The sequence below is a fragment of the Mustela nigripes genome, chromosome 2 (assembly GCF_022355385.1).
Source record: "Mustela nigripes isolate SB6536 chromosome 2, MUSNIG.SB6536, whole genome shotgun sequence".
Taxonomy (NCBI): Eukaryota; Metazoa; Chordata; class Mammalia; order Carnivora; family Mustelidae; genus Mustela; species Mustela nigripes.
The window spans coordinates 61,767,807-61,793,146 of NC_081558.1; the positions used below are offsets into that span (position 1 = coordinate 61,767,807).

General features: G+C 41.1%; 1 protein-coding gene across 3 annotated transcripts in view; it reads left to right on the top strand.

Moving 5' to 3' along the window:
- Positions 1-11,724, top strand: part of SCN10A (sodium voltage-gated channel alpha subunit 10) — a 99,599-nt gene extending 87,875 nt beyond the window's left edge. For all 3 annotated transcript variants that reach the window (XM_059387943.1, XM_059387942.1, XM_059387944.1), the window contains 3 exons: positions 2,108-2,212; positions 7,490-7,760; positions 10,511-11,724. In XM_059387943.1, coding sequence (XP_059243926.1) covers positions 2,108-2,212; positions 7,490-7,760; positions 10,511-11,724 — 1,590 coding nt within the window. The remainder of the gene's footprint in view (positions 1-2,107; positions 2,213-7,489; positions 7,761-10,510) is intronic.
- The last annotated feature ends 13,616 nt before the right edge of the window (positions 11,725-25,340 follow it).

Below are 25,340 nucleotides of genomic sequence, written 5' to 3' on the forward strand. Positions count from 1 at the left end.
GCTGCATTTCTCTGTGTCAACAACATCCCCACTTCTGTCTGGGTCCCCTTCCTCTTTCCCAGAGTGCCCGGCTCTTCCCAGTTGGAACCAGGTATGCTGAGTGTGCCCCAGGTAACCCTTGGGAAACATCAAAGGGTAAAAGAAAGGGCTCCAAAACTTGTTGCCTCTGTCTGGAGCTCTGACCCCCAGAAGCACTAAGTCAGGAGGCCTCCACAAGGGCCAGAGATCCAGTGTTGGCAGAATCCCAATCCTCCCTGGGATGGGGAGGAAGACCCTTGCCTCCATGGATGCTGACTCTGATGAATAGGAACTGAATCTCAAATAACCGCTCATACTTACATTAAAATGTTAGGGCATTAAAAGTGTAAGATGCTTTCTTGTTACCCTCTATTTACCCTTTCATTTAACACCTTCCATTCCCTTGAGGTAAATAAAGCACCACTTTAGACTAAAGTAAGCTGAGATCAAGAGGAAAAAACAGGGTCCTATGGATAAGTCACATAGTATAGCACCAAGAGCCCAGGATTAGTTTTGGCATCATACAAACCTGGGCTTGCATTCCCAGTTCAACCACTCGCTAGATGGCTGATCCTAGCAATTACTGAAAACTCTCTGAGCCTCAGCTTTCTTGTCTATTCAGTGGAGTTAATAATACCTGCTCATAAGATTCTGGTGAGGTTAAAGTAAAAGCCTGTACAAGAAGGTAGGTTAAGTGTCTGCTTTTCTTCTCAGGTCATGATCCTAAGGTCCTGGGATCAGGCCACTGTTTTGGGCTCCCCACTCAGTGGAGAGTCTTCTCCTTCTCCCTCTGCCCCTCCCCCCCCATCCTTTCTTGCTCGCTTGTTTTCTCTCTCTCTCTCTCAGATAAATAAATCAAATCTCAAAAAAAAAAAAAAAAGTACCTAGTTTAGGACGGAGCTACTGTACTATATTATATTTTAGAATAAAAGACTAATGGCATAGGCTTCCCACCTATAGGAAGTCCTTGCCAGAGTTCTGGGCATAAGAAGTGGGCAGCCCTTCTCCACCCCAGAGGGGCTCAGCAAGACAGCTATGAAGTGCTGATCAATGTCATCCACACCCTTGAGGGCTTTGAGACCACTCAAACAACCCATTCTCCATTTTATAGGTGAGGAAACTAAGTGAGACCTTGACAGGGTCATGTTAGGTAACAGAATGAGATAAACCAGTGATGAATTTGGGGGTTGGGGCTATATATGCTGACTCCTTGCCCAGAATTTTCAGTGCTCCACCCAGTGTTCCCAATCCTCTGCCCCTGCCCCACTGAGAGGTCTCTCCCTGAAGGCTCTCTGTATCCATAGATTTTCTAAAATCTCCTCTCAAATCCCAGAGATCTCAAACCATTTCCCAAGCATTTGCAGTTAACTACTTTACATAAACATGGTATGGAAATGGGAAGAATTCAAATTAGGCCAGGAATTTGAGGTATTGAATGAAGGGGTTCTAGAGGGTCCTCAAAGAAAACCCAAAACTAAGGGAGGAAGGCATTTTTGATGGTGAAAATTTTGACACTGTAAAGCAGAAGTCAATGCAAATGGTGGGACTCAAGAGAACCAATAAAGAGTTCTCCAAGGACCCTTGGATAAGGCAGTAACTGTCCTTAGCTCCTCCTCTCCAGGAAGGGGTTAAGGGGCCGGATCTCAAGGTCTTTGCTGCAGAAGGCCCTGAGAGAATATCCTGTCCTAGGCAGGAACTAAGATTCCAGAAGCCCAGTGGATTTGACTAAAATGGTCAGGCTGGATGCAAGGCTCAGATTTAAACAATATTTACTTTCTCCTTAGGTTCTGCCTCCAGATTCTTCCCACCCTCTTTTCAAGCATCCCCTCTGGGTTCTTATGGAAGAGAAACAAACAGGTTTTGTTCCAGAGACTCAGGCAGGGAGACAGAGCTGGGGCTCTGTCCCACCCACTCTGTCACCGATTGTGGCACCTAGGCAGGTCACTGCTTGATTCGGGCCTTGACATTGTCTTTCTGCAGAGAAGGAAGAATGTGGAGATGTTGTTCTTTTCCAGCATACTCTGATTTTGGTAGCCCTGGGAGTTCCTGTAACTTTAATAACAGTGGTGTTTGTTATCCTCTCCTGTACTTAGGGGGCCAGGACATCTTCATGACAGAGGAACAAAAGAAGTACTACAATGCCATGAAGAAGCTAGGCTCCAAGAAGCCCCAGAAGCCCATCCCACGGCCCCTGGTGAGCCCCGGAGCAGAATGTGTCTGGAAGTCCAACCAATAGCTTATGCCTATGGTGGGTGGGTAGGGGTTGGCCAGTGCTCTCTGTGAACGGGGAAAACTGGGTTGAATTTGGGGATGATGTAATGAGAGTTCCCTGGCCCAAGGAATTAGAAGCATTAAAGAAAAAACTCTGGTCTTCTGGAGAGAGTATATCTCCATAGGTACTCCAAATATATCTATTTAAGGAAGTACTGAGTTCCCCAACCAGTTTAGGGTTCACTCACAAGATTGGGAGCAGGTTAGGCTAAATGATACTAAAGATGGTAAGAGTCCTGAGATGAAGCGGTTTTGTGGTTATGCTTCAGGATCTAGGTGGCAATGAATCTCCAGCCTCATCCTACATCCCACCCCATGCCTACAGTACATAGATAGGAAATGGCCAAAACCCAAGCCCGTAGAATCCTTGCCCCAGTCATGGTCATGGTCATGGTCAATAGGAGTCAAAAATTATCCCATCCTTGTGTTTAAAGATTGACCAAAACTTAGAGCTATACTCCACTTTGATTTCTTTATTCACAAAAACCTTAAGAGACATGCCCTCCATTACCCCATGAAACACAACACCCAAACCATACATATTATCACTTAAGTTCCTCTCAGTCCTCCACTAGAAGATGGAAAATGTCAAACCTCTAGTTAGCCTCTGCTGAGAGTGGATGAACAGGTTTGTCAGTGGGAGTATTATTATGTAGGAAATGTACAGTAACCTCTTCCAAGAGTTTCTGAGCCATCAGAATGGAATTGACATCTTGTTCACTTACATAACCTTTCTGTGGATAAGATGCAGTATCTGTGAAGAGAACTACAGCTGTGTCTAGGACACTATGCCATTGGCACCCCCTCCAACCACCACTACCAGGGCAAAGCCTAAAGACCTACAACAAAGGAGAGGACCTTTTTCTAGAATTAAGGAGACATATTCTGTTGGCCAAGGCTTTAAGATTTCTAAGTCAAGGTATGGGATTTATATAAATTGCTAAAAACTTCATGAGCACATAGTCTTGAAAACATTCGCAGGGGGGGAAAAATTCTATGACCTTTGGATATACTTTACTTGGAAACAGTGGTCATAAATGTATTGGTATGCTCGGTTCCGATAAGAAGTGTTATAATGAAGGGTGATAGGATGTTCAGACCTCTGTAGGGGCAGAGGTTTCCTTCCAAATCCCTATCAAATCAAGATAACTGAGGTTCAGTGAGCCTTAAGTCTCAGGAAGTACCCCTCAGTCATCCAGTCCAATGAGCAGGAACAGGCTCAGAATGAAAAGATGTAGGTAAGTGGCTGAGCCCAGCCAATCAGCATCAATTCAGGAAAGAAAAATCCTGCGACTTACAGAGAAACAAGCAGATGAGTCCCTGCTGGCCTTCACTGGTGGCTGGACTAATGCTGAATCTACACTTGAACCAGACACTAAGGAGTCTGTGCTATGGACATCCCTTGGCAAAATCATGACAGTCACCATTTCTCCTAATCAAACCATTACCAAGACCCTCCAAGGTTGACAGTGAGACAGGCCCACCACACGGATAAGGGAAGTGAGACCTCACAACCTAACTGTGTTTCTGAGAGTCATCATCCCTTTGGATGGGAAGGGGGTATATTATTAATTAACTATCAGTACTGCCCTAGCTTTAGTGGAAGAACGTGGCTCTCTCCTTAACACTCTGTTCCAAGCATAGCCAACACTTTTTTCCCTTTGTTCCCCTATCATAGCCAAGACAAGGCTGGAACATTTAAACAAGGCTTTAAAGTCTTATGGGTCCCAAAGAAAAAACTAGCAGATCAGGGGCCCAAGCAGCAACTGCATATGGCTGCTCTCCAGGGTCCACAAGTCTCGTCCCATCCTTGCTCCTGGAGAGCAGCCATATGGCAGGCCACATCTTGTCACCCACCACCCTGTCAGATAAGCCTGATCATCTGCCTTCCTCAAAGTCCAGAGCCAAGAAAGAAACACCAGCAAAAAGAGAAATTCCCACTCCTATCTAAGGTTCACCCTCCCAGATCCAGCTCTCTTTTCACTAGATTATTGGCACTGGAATACTCACCTTCTTCCCTTAGCGGCCCCAATAGGTTGAGCTGGTCAGATAAACAGAGCACTGACACAAGAGTTCTGCCCCACAGGAGCATAGGTGCCATTTCATAGCAGGGCCAACTTGGGATACACATACACATACTCACTCCACCTCACCACTGGCAAAGCTCAAGTTCTAAATTGTATGCTTCATCCATAGCAAAGGCTACAGCTTCCACAAAACTGGGAAGTTTTATTCTATAACATTCCTTGCTATAGAAATTACTAAAAGCAGGTTTCACGTACTTCACTATATAGGAAAATAATAGGCTCACATCATCAGTCACCCACTTCAACATCTCTGAGAGCACTGAGAGTTGCAAAGGAGTGAACCCTGCTCACAGGTTAAGCCAAGAGCAGCCAGCAAGCTGCTCCATTCCCCAGCATCCAAATACTCAGGATGCCCACAACTTAGTAATGTTGTCACCTGTTCTGTTTAATTAGATGTTGTGTGGTCATGAAAGGGCTTTATTTTTTCACCATTTTCAGTGATGAAATTGAAGTTATTAGGAGCTCTTCAATCCCCTTCCTACTCTGGAAAATACATGGGACATCAGCTATCCCCAGATCCAGGCCTACCTGTGTCTGATTCTTTGCTCTAACTCCACAGTGTAACAACCTCTCCTCACCAGGAAAAATAAAGTGAGACCCATTCTCTGTCTCAGCCCTTCTTCCCATGTCTGCTTTGCAGCTCCTATGAGCTCTCTGATGAGACACATAACAGGGTCCTCTCTGCCTCCACTCATACAGAGGCCAGCACATAGTATACATTCAGTAAGTGCCTGTTGTATACAATAGAGTGATCTTCTAATTTTATATGAGGTGTGGGTAATTCAGAGCTATCCATTCTGTCATCCATTCATTCATCTATTTATTGAACATCCATTGCATGCCAGGTACTCTGCAGACACTGAGGAAAGAGCAGTGAGTAACACATAAAAAATTCCTTCCCTCAGAGACTATAGTCCTGTGACATAGAAATAAAATTAGCAAAAATCACACAGATACCAATTCACAGGTTGGAGAGATTCCTAAGAGAGAAAGAATGGAGTGAAGAGCAAAGGGTGCCTAGGACTGAGCCTTGAGGTGCTCCAACATCTAAGGGTTGCATGAAGAAGACTCAAAAAAGAATAGATAGAAAGACAAGAACAGACACTTCTCCAATCAAGACATACAAATGGCTAGTAGACACATGAAAAAATGTTCATCACTAGCCCTCAGGGAGATTCAAATTAAAACCACATTGAGATATCACCTTACACCAGTTAGAATGGCCAAAATTAACAAAACAGGAAACAACATGTGTTGGAGAGGATGTGGAGAAAGGGGAACCCTCTTACACTATTGGTGGGAATGCAAGTTGGTGCAGCCACTTTGGAGAACAGTGTGGAGATTCCTCAAGAAATTAAAAATAGAACTTCCCTATGACCCTGCAATTGCACTCCTAGGTATTTACCCCAAAGATACATATCTAGTGAAAAGAAGGGCCATCTGTACCCCAATGTTTATAGCAGCAATGGCCACGGTCACCAAACTGTGGAAAGAACCAAGATGCCCTTCGACAGACGAATGGATAAGGAAGATGTGGTCCATATACACTATGGAGTATTATGCCTCCATCAGAAAGGATGAATACCCAACTTTTGTAGCAACATGGACAGGACTGGAAGAGATTCTGCTGAGTGAAATAAGCCAAGCAGAGAGAGTCAATTATCATATGGTTTCACTTATTTGTGGAGCATAACAAATATCATGGAGGACAAGGGGTGTTAGAGAGGAGAAGGGAGTCGGGGTAAATTGGAAGGGGAGGTGAATCATGAGAGACTATGGACTCTGAAAAACAATCTGGGGGGTTTGAAGTGGCGGGGGGGGGAAGGCTAGGGTACCAGGTGGTGGATATTATAGAGGGCACGGATTGCATGGAGCACTGGGTGTGGTGAAAAAATAATGAATACTATTTTTCTGAAAATAAATTAATTAAAAAAAGAAAAAGAAAGACAAGAAAAGAACCAAGGAAGTAAGGCATGTTGAAGACTAAGAAAGGAGAGTTTCAGGGTGGCAGGTGTGGCAAGCAATGCCAAACAGGTGTCCTTGTACTTAAATTCTGGAGGTCATTGGTGATCTTAATGAGAACCATCTCAGTAACAGAATGTGGACAAAAGCCATGTGGGGAGTGAATTGAGAAATGAGTGGGAACAGTGATTACAGAAAATGCCTTCAAGAATTCAGCTGTGAAAGTGGGGGGGAGAAGTAGGGTGGTAGCTGGAGGGAGATGTAAGGTTCAGGAAGTTTTTTTCTTTAAACTAGGAAGAGCTAGGTCATTAGAGATTTACCTAAGGAACCAAGAGTAAGTAACCAATAGTGGGCAAGTCTGGCTAAAAGCCTCATTCCTTAGTAATGAAGCCAGAGGATCAGGAGGTTGGTAAGTGGCAGCAATGAAGAAGAGGTGAAGGTAAACTACCTAGATGACACAAGCTTCAAAGGAGGAAGGGTTTTGCAAGATGCAGGAGGAGCAAAGGTCTGAAAGTTATAGTGGGAAACAAGAAGGACTCCAGGCCTACCCTCCTGCCCTAGAATACGTAGGGTAGGGGAGAATGAGCAGCCACTGGGTTTGCAGTTCTTGAACTTGTGCTATGTAGAAACTATGGGAACTGAATGTTAAATAATACATGGTCCCATCTTCAAAGAGCCCACTCTCTAGTAGAGAAGAAAAGAAACACACACGAAATGCTAGAACTCAAGTCTGACCAAAGGCTGTGGGAGAGAGGAAATGGGCAATGTAGTGCGATGTGATTAGGAAATTAGGGAGATCTCCCTGGAAGGAGTGGGGCTTAAGAAAAATAGATACTCAAGACTATTGGAATTTAGATAGCCAAGTGATGGAATGGGAAGAGCTTGCAAATGGTCCACCAATGAGGAAAATTGCCTGGTGACTTCAAGGGGATGGGAAAGGCAATGAGGACTTGACTTGAAGAGTTGAAGTAGAATCAACTAAGAATAAGATTTTGGAAGGTGTAAGGACAGGACTTGGCTTCTGTTTGGATGTGGTGTGAAGAAGGTAAGAGACAGGTTTCAGAAAGCCTTCTATGGAGAATGCAGCCTCTCCAGATGCCCCTTGTATATTGGCCAGAAAGGCACTGATGGACCATCTCTTGTTTTCCCAGAACAAGTACCAGGGCTTTGTCTTTGACATTGTGACCAGACAAGCTTTCGACATTGTCATCATGGTCCTCATCTGCCTCAACATGATCACCATGATGGTGGAGACTGATGAGCAGAGTGAAGAAAAGACAAAAATCCTTAACAAAATCAATCAGTTCTTTGTGGCTGTCTTCACGGGCGAATGTGTCATGAAGATGTTTGCCTTGCGGCATTACTACTTCACCAATGGCTGGAATGTGTTTGACTTCATTGTCGTGGTCCTCTCCATTGGAAGTAAGTGGGCTTACAGGTGGTGGGGAAACCCAAACTCTGCTTGAGTTGTTTGGGCTGTTTTGGTTTTTTTTTTGTTTTTTGTTTTTTTCAAAACCAAGAGGATAACCAACAAACTTTTTCAATATACATTATATGTTAGAGGAGCCCAGTATTTGCTGCTTTCCAAGAGCAGCAGATTTAAAATGTCCCTATCCTCTCTGTGAAAGGGAGAGTTTCCATTGGCCTTCTCCATGCTATCACAAAGTGTTTTTAGACACCCACTGTGTGCATACCCCATTGCCTGAACTTTGGGGCTGATAGGGACAATCACTCCTCCAGATGATATATGATGGAATTTCCAGTGGGCCTTATCTTGATGGTCTTCAAAGAGGAGAATGGGTGGTATGATTTGAGGTGAGTCATTAAATGCTTTCTGGAAAAGAAGGTGGTTGCCAGAAGAGTGAGTAAAAACTAAGAGTATTCAAAGAGTATTCAACCAAAACTATTCAAAGGAGATTCTTAAGTCAAGAATCTGCAATTAAATCTTTATATAACTATCTACTTAGGGAATGTGAGTCAAAGAATCTTTGACAAGTCAAAGAATCAATGCCAAGAGATCAGTGCTCTTAGAGCCTAGTCTGGGTGTTGAATAGACCCGGTATTGTGGGGGCCAATGGGTGTTCAGAGAAAACTCATAAAGTCAGATGTTAAAGCAGGGAAAGGAGCCACCACAACTGAGAGTTTGCTGACTTCTGAGGTCTAGACCGGGTTCCTTGGATCTTCACAACAGCTCTCTGAAGGAATGTCATTATCCTCATTTTATACATTTTAAAATTGAGCCTTACAGATTAATAAAATTGGGTAAGGTCATATAGTTTGTAAAGGATAGAGCTGAATTTAGACCTAGCTAATGTTCTTCTAATGAGTTAGCTGCCTTCTACCAACAACCAAAAGAATGTCCTTAGCCCTCTTGTAGTTTAGGCACAGTCTGGCCCTACAAAGGCCAAATCCCAGTGCACCGGATTTACTTGGCATTATAAATATATCCTGACCTATTATATCATGACCTGCTTAATTTTCATGTCAAAACATTGCTGTAGATTTAATTTTCCATTGATTTACCATCAAGAGCTAATAGCATCTAAATACAACTTGGCAGAACTTAATCTCTCCACCCCGCTGCTGAAATACAGCCTTGGACTGTTCGTTTGGGAAGTTTATGTTTATTTTTGTTTTCTGTTTTGTTTTGTTTTCCTGTTGCTGCTGTTTTTTGTGGGAGGTTTGTTTTGTGTGTTTGCTTTCCAAACTGAGAAACTCTAAAGATCATTTTGACTTTATAATAGAGAAAAGAGCCTGCTTATGTGACTGCCATATCAACACTCAGAGTACTCCATTCTATGATGGCGACACTGTAACTACCAGTTCCAATGACCTACACAGCAACACAATCCACTGGTTAGAAATCAGTCATAGAGACTGCTGGAAAACAAGCGAAAGAACCCACCTCTTAATCCTTCTGCCCTCCCTCTCTCCCTTTCTCCCTTCCCACTAGCAAGACATGTACTGAGTAACAATTTATTACAAGTATAAAGACTCATACTCCCTTGAGGTATTATGTAGACTTATTGGCTGGCAGAATCTTAGTAGATTATATAGACATATACATCCTAATTAAATTTGCTTTAAGAGAGGGGCTTTCATAAAGTTTTTAATAATACAATATTATAATTACTCCCGAAATCTCTTCCCATTTCCTTCCTCTTTCCAACACAATACTATGACCATCCATATTCATATGATGAAAGGCAAGTAGGGGAAGAGGGTCAAGGGAACTCTGGCAAGGAGAGAGAGTTTGCCACCACGCTCCTCACCATTTGTCTTGAGAGGTTTTGAATCCTGTTTGACCTAACTTCACCTAATCTTTCATGGTCCTTATAGGGATCCACAGCCCCAAGATCAAGCTTAACAAATCTTCAAGTTAATATCATATAGAGAGACATATACATTCTTCATCTTTCCAACTTTGTTCATAGTTGGGGATTGGGAGGACCATAACTGACCCTAAACAAGCCCATCTCCAGGCCCTAACATAGAGTTCAAACACAGCTGGAGATGAAAGAAACAAATAAAAGCCATTATGCAGACAGCTGGCCATTCAAAGCCAGTCTACTTTCGCTGTCAGCAAGTTGCCCGACTCTTCAGACCCCCTTATAATTAACACCAAGCTCTGTACAATTATTCCCAGGACCATGTGCCAGGAACTGAGTCAATCTTCACAGTAGGAGATGAGGAGATGAATCACAGGGGATCCTGGCCTTTGCAGAGCACAGGACCAGGAAAAGGTGGAGGAAAAGTCATGTCTCAAGGCTGAATTCTCAGGCAAGAGTAGAGCCTGTGTCATAGACAGAAGCAGACAAGGGCTGTGTACATGCAAAATATGGTGTAGTCACTTCCAATTAAACTAGGCTGCAGAAGGCAGGGCTTTGACCATAGACTGAGAAGAAAACATTCTGGGTGGAGGGAAAGAAACATAAGAACATGGTGGGAAGCACGAGACCTATTTGAGAGAGAAAAAACTTATGCAATGAGCATATACGGAGCCCCCACTTTATGCCAGCCACCATGCAAGACTCAGAAGGCCCAGAGTCCTTGAATACAGATGCTCACATGGGGATCCATACAGAGCAGAGATTGGAGAGTATGATTGCAGCCAGCTTTGTCAGGGCTCAAGCTTGCAAGTACTAATTAGATCATTTCCCTCTCTTCTAAAGGCCTGGTATTTTCTGCAATTCTTACGTCACTTGAAAATTACTTCTCCCCAACACTCTTCCGAGTCATCCGCTTGGCCCGAATTGGTCGCATCCTCAGGCTGATACGAGCAGCTAAGGGAATCCGCACACTGCTCTTTGCCCTTATGATGTCCCTGCCTGCCCTCTTTAACATAGGGCTGCTGCTCTTCCTCGTCATGTTCATCTACTCCATTTTTGGCATGGCCAGCTTCCCCCATGTAAGTTGGGAGGCTGGCATCGATGACATGTTCAACTTCCAGACCTTCGCCAACAGCATGCTGTGCCTCTTCCAAATCACAACATCAGCTGGCTGGGATGGCCTCCTCAGTCCTATCCTCAACACAGGACCCCCTTACTGTGACCCCAATCTGCCCAACAGCAATGGTTCCCGGGGCAACTGTGGGAACCCCGCCGTGGGCATCCTCTTCTTTACCACATACATCATCGTTTCCTTCCTCATTGTGGTCAACATGTACATTGCAGTGATTCTGGAGAACTTCAATGTGGCCACGCAGGAAAGCAGTGAACCTTTGAGTGAGGATGACTTTGACATGTTCTATGAGACCTGGGAGAAGTTCGACCCAGAGGCCACTCAATTTATTACCTTTTCTGCCCTCTCAGACTTTGCAGACACCCTTTCAGGCCCCCTGCGAATTCCAAAACCCAATCAGAATATATTAATCCAGATGGACCTACCCTTGGTCCCTGGAGATAAGATTCACTGTTTGGACATTCTTTTTGCTTTCACTAAGAATGTTCTGGGAGAATCTGGGGAGTTGGATTCTCTGAAGGCAAATATTGAAGAGAAGTTTATGGCAACTAATGTTTCAAAAACATCCTATGAACCAATAGCAACTACCCTCCGATGGAAGCAGGAAGACATTTCAGCTACTGTCATTCAAAAGGCCTATCGGAGCTATGTGTTACACCGCTCCATGACAATCTCCAACCCCCGAGATGTGCCAAGGGCTGAGGAAGAGGCTATGTCTCCCCCAGATGAAGCCTTTGTTGCATTCATGGCAAATGAAAATTGCACACTCCCAGACAAATCTGAAACTGCATCTACCACATCTTTCCCACCATCCTATGATAGTGTCACTAGAGGCCTTAGTGATCGAGTCAACATGAGCACATCTAGCTCAATGCAGAATGAAGAGGAAGCTACCAGTAAAAAAGTAACTGCCCCTGGGCCCTAGTGAGGACACTATGGCATGGACTTAACCAGTTCTGGTGTGACCTTCTGCTCTGTGATAACTCTTTCCCACTAAAGGTGGCACTCAGTTACCACCTCACCAATGCATGCCACCAGTCACAGTGTCAGAACTGGGCAGAGAATGCATTTGGTGCCCACCTTTGAAGAAGCCCTCAAAACCAACAGGGTCAGAAGCCAAGAACATCTCCACTGTGACAATCCTTTTGAATTTCAATATCAGATGATGCATTCTCTTACTTTCCAGAAAATGTCCCTGGTCCTTTTACTTTAATTGTGCCCAGAGCTTACATTTAATGTGATAAACTTCTCAGGACCAGAACTACCAAAGATATATGGCAAGGATGTTACTGAAGGTCCAGTTTATTCCTCTGTGAAACACCACACTGAGAATGACAATGTTATTTAGAATTTTGCATGACTGCATGTTGACAGCTGCCAGACAATTGCTCCTGCCCAAGGAAATACCTGTGGTCTATGTCATGAAAGGCCTTTGAGATATCCATTAAAATTAATATTTTTAAAAGTATATCAAGACCAATGTTACATCTTAAAGCACCATTTTTAAATCTAATGTAATACTGACATGTGTCATAAATCACTTCTTCATTTTCAGTGTTCCTATTATTCTTTTGCAGTTTGAGCTTGAATCTGGGTGGAGCAGGAGGGAGCACTGTCCTGAAAGTTTGTTCTAATCCTAAGTATTCCACCAACAGCATGCTACCTGCACCACATTCTTTCCCCTCTGAACCTGTTTCCACACTTGTAAAAGTGGTGGGAGGTGGGAGACAAAGTGGACATTCTCTATGGCCCTTGCATTTCTTTTTGTAAAACTCAGTGGTGCTTTGCACCAATTTAAATAAGGAAACCACTCTCTCCTGAAGTTATAATGGCCAGACTTTTCTTTTGTGTAGCTAAAGTGGTAGCTTTGGATACATTCCAGAACCTGTTTCACACCTCATAGTCAGACCTTAATAAGGAAGGTTTTCACATTCCCCTTTGGCCACGATTCCATAATTAGTATAATCAAAAGAAAAGGGACATTTTGAAAAAGATGGTCTGAAAGACAAAAAGTATGGTCACTATTTTCTTAAATATATCCTACAAATGTTATTAAGTACCTATTATATGACAAGCATGCTCTAAGCACAAGAGATAATGGAAACTAAGCCCCCATATGATTACTTGGATTTATGCAGCAGGTGGAGAATTTGTTGTCAGGAAATAATATTCAGGCCAAAGAATGTGGTGGGTCTTAAGATGAAGGAGAGCAAGGAGTTTTGTGACAACATAGGATATAAAGGATCATAATGACAGCCATGATCTTGCATTAGCCTTTGGGACATTTCCTGCCACAATGACAAGGATCAGGTCAATTTGACTGACATTTGGTCACTTCATAAAAGCTCCCATTTATATAATTACAAAGCCTAGATACTAGTCCACCATACATGCCTTATTGGTACAGATTTTCTGAAATCTTGATTTCCTTTCTCTGTCACTGTTAGCCCCTCAGAGGCTGAGGAGGCTGTCAAGATGTTTGTGGGGTTGGTCAGTACCCACAGATGTACGTTAGTAAGGCTATGATGGAATATCTGAGGGCTGGGTTGTCTTTGTACAAATCAGATGTTCTCCAGATGTACGGTTTGTATCTTAAGGATGAGTTCAACAAAATGGCTCTTCCTCACTGGTTCCACCGAACAAGGGAGAACAGATATTGACTGTGCCATTTCTTCAACATCTAAATCCCATGCAGTAAATGAAAATGCCATCTAAGACAGCTGGATAGACAGAGAGCTTGGAGACTGGCTTATTTTTATGTAATGTGGAAGAATTAAATGTACCAAATCATCAGACTAGTTCTATTAAGTAGATTATATTATTCTTGAAGATATTCTTGATACATTTTTTGCCCCAGGCTGTAAGTTGAACTGTGCACACACACTCCTTCTGCCAAAGAAAAGATATGTTGACGTTCTAACTCATGGTACCTGCAAGTGTGGTCTTATTTGGAAATAGAGTGCAGATGAATCAAATTATAACACAGTCATACTGGATTTAAGTGGGCCCTAATCCAATGATGAATGTCTTTAAAACAGGAGGGAAACTTGGACATAAACACACATGGAGAAGAATGCCATGTGAAAACACACACACAGAGTGAGAAGGCAACTTTGTGAAGACAGAGGCAGAAATTGGAGTGATGTGGTTGCAAGCCAAGGAATGCAAAGTATTGCTGGCACGTACCAAAACTAGAAAAGGGCAAGGAAGGATTCTTCTCAGGAACCTTCAGAGACAGCACAGCCCTATCAATATCTTGATTTCAGACTCTGGCCTCCAGAACTGAGATAGAACACACTCCAGTTATATAAAGCTACCTACTTTGTAGTACTTTTTTACAGGAGCCCTAGCAAACGAACACACCCCACATTTAATGCCATTCAGACACATATTCCAAATTATGATGGGAACTACTGGAAAAGTGATACAATATATACAGAGTGCATTGCACAGTTTTCAGAAATTTATTCGGTGCAAATTCAGGCTTAGCCTTCGAAAATTTCATGAGATCTAGTTTCAAAGTTCACCTGGTGGTCCAATTACAAGATAGGAGCAAATCTCAGAGATCCAGGGCAGATGGAGAGTCAGAGCTAGCTCCTCAGCATCACCCATAGGAGATGGCACTGGAATCTCTCTGATCCAGATTATGTGAGTGTACCTAAGTGCTGAAAGGAAACAAGAGACAGAACAGTGGTGTTGACTGTATAAATATCCGGAACCTGCAGGATCCTTAAAATGTCTCCACCATAAACACTACCTTGACTTAAAAAAAAAAAAAGAAAAAAAGATTTTATTTATTTATTTGACAGAAAGCAAAAGAGAGAACATAAGCAGGGAGAGTGGCAGGCAGAGGGAGGAACAGGCTCCCTCAGTGCTCAATCCCAGGACCTTGAGATCATGACCTGAGCAGAAGGCAGACACTTAACTGACTGAGCCACCCAGACACCTCTACCCTGACTTTTTTTTTTAATTTTTTATTTTTTATAAACATATATTTTTATCCCCAGGGGTACAGGTCTGTGAATCACCAGGTTTACACACTTCACAGCACTCACCAAAGCACATACCCCCCACAATGTCCATAATCCCATCCCCTTCTCCCAAACCCCCTCCCCCCAGCAACCCTCAGTTTGTTTTGTGAGATTAAGAGTCACTTATGGTTTGTCTCCCTCCCAATCCCATCTTGTTTCATTTATTCTTCTCCTACCCACTTAAGCCCCCATGTTGCAACACCACTTCCTCATATCAGGGACATCATATGATAGTTGTCTTTCTCTGCTTGACTTATTTCGCTAAGCATGATACACTCTAGTTCCATCCATGTTGTCGCAAATGGCAAGATTTCATTTCTTTTGATGGCTGCATAGTATTCCATTGGCTGCATAGTATTCCACATCTTCTTGATCTGTTCATCTGTTGATGGACATCTAGGTTCTTTCCATAGTTTGGCTATTGTGGACACTGCTGCTATAAACATTCGGGTGCACGTGCCCCTTTGGATCACTACATTTGTATCTTTAGGGTAAATACCCAATAGTGCAATTGCTGGGTCATAAGGCAGTTCTATTTTCAACATTTTGAGGAACCTCCATGCTGTTTTCCAGAATGGCTGCACCAGCTTGCATTCCCACCAACAGTGTAGGAGGGTTCCCCTTTCTCCGCATCCTCGCCAGCATCTGTCATTTCCTGACTTGTTGATTTTAGCCATTCTGACTGGTGTGAGGTGATATCTCATTGTGGTTTTGATTTGTATTTCCCTGATGCCGAGTGATATGGAGCACTTTTTCATGTGTCTGTTGGCCATATTGGACCATTTCCTTACACCACACACAAAAATAGACTCAAAATGGATGAAGGACCTCAATGTGAGAAAGGAATCCATCAAAATCCTTGAGGAGAACACAGGCAGCAACCTCTTCGACCTCAGTTGCAGCAACATCTTCCTAGGAACAACGCCAAAGGCAAGGGAAGCAAAGGAAAAAATGAACTATTGGGATTTCATCAAGATCAAAAGCTTTTGCACAGCAAAGGAAACAGTTAACAAAATCAAAAGACAACTGACAGAATGGGAGAAGATATTTGCAAACGACATATCAGATAAAGGACTAGTGTCCAGAATCTATAAAGAACTTAGCAAACTCAACACCCAAAGAACAAATAATCCAATCAAGAAATGGGCAGAGGACATGAACAGACATTTCTACCCTGACTTTTTAATCCACTAAACTGTGTAACACGCAGATATAGATGGCCAAGAGCATTCAGGAACATTCAGCCAACACATATGGGAAGATGTTGGCAGAAATCACTCTGCTAGAGCATTTGCCTTAAAAGAGGCCACTTCCTTAAGCACTGGGGATGCAAAAATTAGTAAGACACATCCTCAGCCTGGAGCTGAACATAGGCTGAGATTAATTTTAAAAAATTTTTTTTAATCCCAAGATTTCCAGCAGTTACAAGCTAAGTTTTTTGAAACACCCCTCCAATTGAAAACAATGAAAATGATAGATAAATACTAGACTAAAATAATATGTAAGTTGGGAAGATGTGAATTGAGTAAGGGCTCTAAAGCCTTACTTTTATTCAAAAGGAAAATAAAAGTTTGCATTATTATTAGACTTTGATAAGTTAAGAATTCATGAATTAATTACTAGGATTGCCACAAGCAGAACAGAAACAGAGTATATTCCAAAATAGGATGGGGGAAATATATGAATAAATAATTAGACAATCAAAAAAGTAAGATAATGGGGCGCCTGGGTGGCTCAGTGGATTAAGCCGCTGCCTTCGGCTCAGGTCATGATCTCAGTGTCCTGGGATCGAGCCCCACATTGGGCTTTCTACTCAGCAGGGAGCCTGCTTCCCCTTCTAGCTCTGCTTGACTCTCTGCCTACTTGTGATCTCTCTCTCTGTCAAATAAATTTAAAAAACCTTTAAAAAAAAAAGTAAGATAATAAAGAAGATAAAAGAGAAATAAAGAGCAAGAGGAATGAGTTCAAAAGACAAAGAAATGTAATATATTTGAACACAAATATATAAAGAATTGTATTAAATATAAATGGACTATGTGCTTCAAAAAATCAGCAATGATTGTAAGACAGAATTTTTAAATTCTAATAAATAATGTTTATAGAAAGACACCACTACAACCTAAGATTATCAAAAAGGTAAAAAAAGGGGAAAAGATATACCATGTAAATATTAAACATGTAGCTGCAAAATACATGGGTTTTTTTCAAGTTCTTAGGGATAATTTTAAAATATAGTCATTATAACTAGACATAGAATAAGATTTTTAAAGTTTTCAGGAAATTAAAATGATATGGTGTGTTTTCTGACCATAATCTGATTTAGCTGAGAATCAATAACAAAAGGAAACAGACCAAACATATATGGACACTTAGTATATGACAAAGATGGCATAACATAGCAGCGAGGAAAAGATGACCTTCCTACAAATGGTAATAGGACAATAGTGTTTTCACAAAAAATAAAACAAAATTGGATCCCTACTAAAAACTGTACTTGAAAAATCAAATTCAAGTGTACGTAAATGTGAAAGGCAAATCTATAAAGCTTTTAAAAGACAATACAGGAAAAATCTACATGACATAGAATAAGGAAAAGACTGATAAATTTAAACACATTAAAATTTAGAACATCGGTTCATTAAAATAGATCATTAAAAAGTTTATTAAAATAGATTGTTAAAAGGTGAAAAAGTAAACTTTACAGTGGAAAAAAATATTTAAAATATTTAGACCCAGTCAAAGTGTAATATTCAAAGGATTTCTATGAATCAATACACAACACAGTAGAAAAATGGCAAAAAAAAAATGGCAAAATGGTTTCTTCACAAAAAAAGAAACCTGAATAACCAAGAAATGTGAAGGTACACAACTTAATTAGTAATCAGAGAAATTCAAATGAATACCATAGTGAAATACCACTACACATCTATCAGATCTGCAAAGCTTTTGGAGTCTAACAAATAACAACTGTTGACAAAGATGTTGAGCAACAAGAACTACACCACTGGAAAGTAATTAAATTGTCACAATTATCCTGAGAAACACTTTACTAGAAGACTTAAAGATACATTATACCTATGACTCAGGTTTTCCACTCTAAGTGGAAACCTAGAGAAATCTATGCACACACACTCTAGGAGACATGTACAAGAAAACCTCTTATCAACATTGTTCATAATGGACACAAATTAGACAGAACCTCATGTTCACCAGCAATAGAATAAGTCAATATGTTGTATGTTTTCACAAATGTAATTTTATGCAGTAATGAAAATGGTTAAGAGATAGCTACAGATGAATCTTAGAAGCACAATATTGAGTGAAAGAAGCCAGGTGTAAAACTACATATATTATGTGATTAAAAGAGATTCAAAAACAGGCAAAAGAAATATATTGTTTAGGAATGACATAAAAAACAGATTACCACATAAAAATTAGGGTAGAGATTCCCACCAGGGGGAAAGAGGCATTTGTGACTGGGTTTTTGGCAACATTCTAATTCACCACACAGGTGGTTCTCTTAATGAGTGTTGCATTTATAACTAAATGTGAAGATAAACATACATGTCTAATGTACTTTTCTGTGTGTATATATTGCAATTTAAAAAGTAATGATTTAGCTTAGATTCCCCTCCCTCTCACAGAAGTAGTTACTATCTGCTACTCTGAATTATGGTGTTTCTATCTTGGACTTGGATTATCTGAGCTGAATTATAAAAGGAGGAGTAGGAGTTCAATAGAGGCATGCCATGTTTGTTGTGTGTCACTTTATTGCACTTCACAAATACCGTTTTTTAACAAGTTGAAATTCTTTGACAACCCTATATCCAGCAAGTCTATTGGCGCCATTTCCCCAATAGCATTTGCTCACTTCATGTCTCAGGGTCACATTGTGGTAATTCTCACATTTTAAACTTTCTCATTGTTATTATATTTGTTATAATGGTCTGTCATCAAGGATCATCAATGCTACTATTGTAATTGTTTCAAGGTGCCACAAACTGTGCCCATATAAGATGACAAACTTAACTAATTAATGTTGTGTGTGTTCTGCCTGCTCCACCAACTGGCCATTTCCCGCACCTCTCTCCCACTCCTCAGGCCTCCTTATTCCCTGAAACAACAATATTGAAATTAAGCCAATTAATAATGCTTAGTGGCCTCTGAATGTTCAAATGAAAAGGACAGAGAGTCACACATCTCTCACTTTGAGTCAAAAGCTAAAGATTATTAAGCTTAGTGAGGAAGGCATGTTGAAAACCAAGATGGGCTAGGCCTCTTGCACCGATCTTTCAGCCAAGTGTGACAGCAAAGGAAAAGTTCTTGAAGGGTATTAAAAGTGCTATGTCAGTAAACACAGGAATGATAAGAGAGCAAAATATCCTTATTGCTGATATGGAGAAAGTTTTAGGAGTCTGGACAGAAGATCAAACCAGCCACAACATTCTATCAAGCCAAAGCCTCATCCAGAGCAAGGCCCTAACTCTCTTTATTTTTTTTTTAAATAAATTAATTTATTTATTTTCAGAAAAACAGTACTCATTATTTTTTCACCACACCCAGTGCTCCATGCAATCTGTGCCCTCTATAATACCCACTGTGAAGTCTGAGGGGGTAAGGAAACCGCAAAAGAGCAGTTGAAGCTAGCAAAGGTTGATTTGTGAGATTTAAGGAAAGAAGCCATCTGCATAACATCAAAGTGCAAGGTGAAGCAGCTTCTGCTGGTGTAGAAGATAAAGCAAGTTCTCCTAAGGATCTGGTTAAGATCATTAATGAAGGTGGCTACACTAAACGACAGATTTTCTATGTAGAGGAAACAGCCTTCTAAGGAAGAAGATGCCACTGGGACTTCCAAGGTGAGAGAGAAGTCAGTGCCTGACTTCAAAGGACAGGGTGACTCTCTTTAGAGCTGATGCAGCCAGTGATTTTAAGTTGAAGCCAATACTCATATACCAATCCAAAAATGCCAGGGCCCTTAAGAATAAAGCTCAATCTACTCTGCCTATGTGCTATAAATGGAACAACAAGCTTGAGTGAGAGCACATGTTTTTACAACACAGTTTACTGAATATCTTAAGTCCAGTATTGAGAGCTACTGCTGAGACCTACTTAAAACTGTCTTTTTAAAATATTACTGCTCACTGACAATACACTTGGTTACCCAAAAGCTCTGGTGGAGATGGACAATGAGATTAATGTTGTCTTCATGTCTAATACGACATCCATTCTGCAGCTCATGGATCAAGGAGTAATTTTGACTTTCAAATCTTATTATTTAAGAAATACATTTCATAAGATTATAGCTGCCATAGATAGTGATTCCCATGGTGGATGTGGGCAAAGTAAATTGAAAACCCTCTGGAAAGGATTCACCTATTTTAGATGCCATTAAGAGTATTTGTGATTCAGGGTGCCTGGGTAGCTCAGAGGGTTAAGCCGCTGCCTTCCGCTCAGGTCATAATCTCAGGGTCCTGGGATCGAGTCCCGCATCGGGCTCTCTGCTCAGTAGGGAGCCTGATTCCCTCTCTCTCTCTCTCTCTCTCTCTGCCTGCCTCTCCATCTACTTGTGATTTCTCTCTGTCAAATAAATAAATAAAATCTTTTTTAAAAAAAAAGAGTATTTGTGATTCACAAGAGGAGATCAAAACACCAATATTAACAGGAATTTAAGAAGCTGATTCCTTATGGATGACTGAGGGGCTCAAGGCTTCAGTGGAGGTTGTACTTGCAGATGTGGTCAAAATAACAAGAGAACTGGAATTAGAAGTGGAGCCTGAAGGTGAAATTGAATTGCTGCAATCTCATGGTAAAACTGGAATGGATGAAGAGATGTTTCTTATGGATGAGCAAAGAAAGTGGTTTCCTAAGATGAAATATACTCCTACAACTCTGTCTCTCTTTCTCTCTCTCACTCTCTCTCTCTCAAATAAGTAAATGAATCTTAAAAAAAAAAAAATGGGGCACCTGGGTGTCTCAGTCAGTTAAGCATCTGACTTGTGATTTTGGCTTAGGTCATGATCTCATGGGTTGTGTGATCAAGCCCAGCATCAGGCCCTACACTCACTGGGGAGTCAAGGTTCCCCACTCTCCCATTTGCACTCTCTCTCTCTCTTTAAAATAAATAAATAAATATTTTAAAATAAAGATGGAATATACTTCTGGTGAAGATGCTGTGAAGATTTATGAAATGACAACAAAGGATATCGAATATTATATTTATTTAGTTGATAAAGCAGCAGCAAAGTTTGAAAACACTGATCCCATTTTGAAAGAAGTTCCACTGTGGATAATATGCTATCAAACAGTATTTCATACTACAGAGAAACCATTCATGAAAGGAAGTCAATCAATGCAGCAAACTTCATTGTTGTTTTATTTTAAGAAATTATCACAGTCACCACAGCCTTTGGTAACCACTACCCTGATCAGTCAGTGGCCATCAACATTGAGGCAAGGCCCTCCATCAACAAAAAGATGCCTCACTGGAAGCTGGAATGACGGTTAGCATTTTTTAGCAGTAAAGTATTTTTAATTAAAATATGTACTTTTAAAAATATTTATTTATTTATTTATTTGACACACAGATCACAAGTAGGCAGAGAGGCAGGCAGAGAGAGAGAGGAGGAAGAAGGCTCCCTGCTGAGCAGAGAGCCCGATGCGGGACTCCATCCCAGGACCCCGAGATCATGACCTGAGTCGAAGGCAGAGGCTTTAACCCACTGAGCCACCCAGGTGCCCAAATATGTACTTTTTTAGACATAATCCCATTGCACACTTACTAGACTATAATATAGTGTAAACATAAGGTTTATATGCATTGGGAAACCAAAAAATTAATTTTACTCACTTTATTACTATATTCACTTCATTGTGATGGTCTGGAACCAAACATGCAATGTCTTTGAGGACTGCCTATAATGAGTAATAAAAAAGGAAATTTTAGAGAAAAGGAATACCAAACGCAAAAGATGAAGGAAATGTGTGAGTGGATGAAGAGTTTGAGCAAATGTAACTGAACTATTGTGAACCAATCACAGCAGGAAAGGGAGGAGTGATATGATCATAATGAGAACAAAATTTTGTACCTCTATAAATTCTTTTTACAGTATCATGGGTGATATTAAAATACTTAACAACCTGCCTGGCATAGGGCACCAATCAGGACTGACCATATTGCTAAAGCAGGCTTCTGGCAGCAACTCGGCCCTCCCTCTCCCCGCTATTGTGCCAGGTACTAACCCTTCAGTTGTTGCATCTAGAAGAAGTTTAGAGGGAGGTCCCAAAAGAAGGCCAGGAAAGCTGGGGAAAAGGTAGGGAGCACCCAAGGCATCAGCTATTCACCAGACAGTACAGAAGTACTTTGTTTTACCTGTGCATACTGATGGAATATTATTAGCCCTGGTTGCAAGTGATAGAAATCCAACCCAAATTAGTTTATGGGGAAAAGAAAAAGAATATCTTCATCCATTTAACAGGAAGGCAAGAGATACAGTTGGATCCAGGCCTACCTGGATCTAGGAGCTCAAATGATGCATCAGGATATTATGTCTCTCCTTCCGGGTTCTGCTTTCTTCTATATTAGCTCCATTCTCAAGCAGGCTCTCTCCATGTAGTGGCAAAAGATTATTCTGCAAGTCACAGATTACATCTGTGATCTAAGAGGGGAAATTACTCTTTCCCAATAATTCTAGCAAAATTCCCAGGGAAGCATGTCCCTGGCCCAGATCTTATCATACCCCTTTCCTTAAGCAAATGCCATATCCAGACAGGCAACTCATTGACTATTCCTAGATCATATGTTCACCCTGAAAGCCACAAGCTGAGCTGGGATCGGTTTCCAAATAGAAAAGTTCTGTGGTCATAAGAAGAGAGAAAGGATGATGAACAGGCTAAAACAAAAACCATCCACTCTGTCCACACATGAGTCACCCAATATCACTTTTTTCCAGACATGTAATATCGAAACACCTTCCTAACATAATGTAACTATCCTACATACAAATACACTCCCCCTCTTCCCAAAGAAAGGCAGTCCAAAATTTTGTCCAATTATTGCATCCAGCTTCAATTGAAGACTATTTGAATAATAGATGAGCAAATCATGCCAACTTTACTTTCAAAACATCCAGGAGGGGAGAAGTTAAGATGGCAAAGGATTAGAGGACCCTAAGTTCCTCCAATCCATGAAATTCAGCTAGATCATTATTAAATCATTCTGAACACCTGCAAAATCAATCAAAGATCTGTGAAAAGAAATGCTGCAATTCTACAAATAGAAAATAAACCACTTTTTGGAAGGTAGGAGGTGCGGAGACTTGAATCGGGGTGATAAACTGGAGGATATGGCAGCAGGGAGAGATACAGCTTAAGAAGGCTACCGCAAAATATTAGAATCAACAGATCACAAAATTGGAACTTTTAGAAGTGTGCTACAGTGGGGGACATTCCTGGCTTAATGGTACTCAGGTGGTAAAGCAGGGTGGAATCCCATGTGGCACAGAGCAGTCTCAGGGTCCCTGAAGTCACAAGTAGAAAAGGGGTGCCTGAGTGAGATAGAGCTCCCAAGCATCAAAGTGGGGAAGCTAGCTGAAAATAGCAAGTCTAGGCATCGGCTTTCTGCTTGGTGTTTCCATAAGCTGTGACCACTCTCCCATCAGGAGTCCAGAAAAAGGAAGAAGCACAGGGAGACATCATTCCCTCCTCTGAGAGGAACACTGTGGGTCTGAGCTATAGGAGTCTGTAAGTTTAGCAATGTGAAATTCAGTCACGTGCCTGAGATAAAAATGTTCTATCATGGGCTGGGTGAACACCCAGTCTGTTGGGAAACTGGTCAAAAGTGATTGACTCCTCATCCCCCATATCAGTGTCCAAAGTCTTCAGGGAGCAAACAGTGCCACATAGTGCAATCTGGAGCCTCTGGAGCCTGGTCTCTTGGCAAAGGAGGCCCAACTCTACCAATTGACAATCAGTGCAACAGGCCCCTCCCCCAACAAACCAGCAGGAACAACCTGCTAGCACCAAGTTTACCAAACATAGAGAACTGTGAAACCTCAGCTCTTAGGGAAAACAGTATATAACATTTGCAGGTTTTTAAGTTATTCATTGGCCTTTCAGGCTTATTTCAACTTATTTTCTTATTTTTTCAATTCTTTTTTAATTTTTTTCGTTTATTTATTTTCAGCATAACAGTATCATTATTTTTCACCACACCCAGTGCTCCATGCAATCCGTGCCCTCTATAATACCTACTATTTTTATATATACATTATATTTTTTTCTTTTTGGTTTCTGTTCATTGTATTTTTTTTTTTTTTACTTTTGTGTGTGTGTGTGTGTATCTGTGTGTGTGTGTGTGTATGTTTCTTTCATTCTTATTTTGGGATCATTTCTTTTAACAAGCATACCAAAATACACCCAAGATCTAGTATTTTGTTTTGTTCTGTTTTGTTTCTGGTTTGATTTTTTTCTTATTTTGTTTTGTTTTTCTTTTCTTCTAGTTTGTTTGTTTTTTCCCTGTTGTTGCATTGGTGGTTTTTTTTTTTTTTCTCTCTCTCTCTTTGTTCTTTTTTGGACATAATGAGCAGTGGAAGAAAACAACTACTGGATCACTAAGGGAGACTTTAAGAAATTAGTGACTCCATAAAGCAAAATAGTATCTGGCTAATAGAGGTCCCAGGAGATGAAGAGGGGGGAACCATAAGGTTTATTTGAACAAATTATAGACAAGAACTTCCCTAATCTGGTGGAGAAAACGGGCATTCAGTCCAGGTGACACAGAAAACCCCCTCAAAATCAATAAAAATAGGTCAAAACCTCAACATGTAATAGTGAAGCTTGCAATTTCAGAGATAAAGAGAAAATACCAAAAGCAGCTCAGGACAAGAAGTCCTTAACCTACAAGGGTAGAAACATAAGTTTGGGAGCAGACCTATCCACAAAGACCTGACAGGCCAGAAAAGACTGGCGTGATATGTTCAGTATGCTAAATGGGAAAAATATTCAGCCAAGAATACTTTATCCAGCTAGGCTGTAATTCAGGATAGAAGAAGAGATAAAGAGTTTCCAGGACAAAAGAAACTAAAGGAATTTGTGAACAAATCCTGAAAGAGATATTAAAGGGGATGTTTTAAACAGAGAGGGAGCCCAAAAATAACAAAGATCAGAAAGGAACAGAGAGGATGTGCAGAAACAGTGACTTGACAGTAATACAGTGGCACTAAGTTCATATCTTTCAATAATTACTCTGAATGGAAATGGACTAAATGCTCCATTCAAAGGGTATTTACCCCAAAGATACATATTTAGTGAAAAGAAGGGTCATCTGTACCCCAATGTTTATAGCAGTAATGGCCACGGTCGCCAAACTGTGGAAAGAACCAAGATGCCCTTCAACAGATGAATGGATAAGGAAGATATGGTCCATATACACTATGGAGTATTATGCCTCCATCAGAAAGGATGAATACCCAACTTTTGTAGCAACATGGATGGGACTGGAAGAGATTCTGCT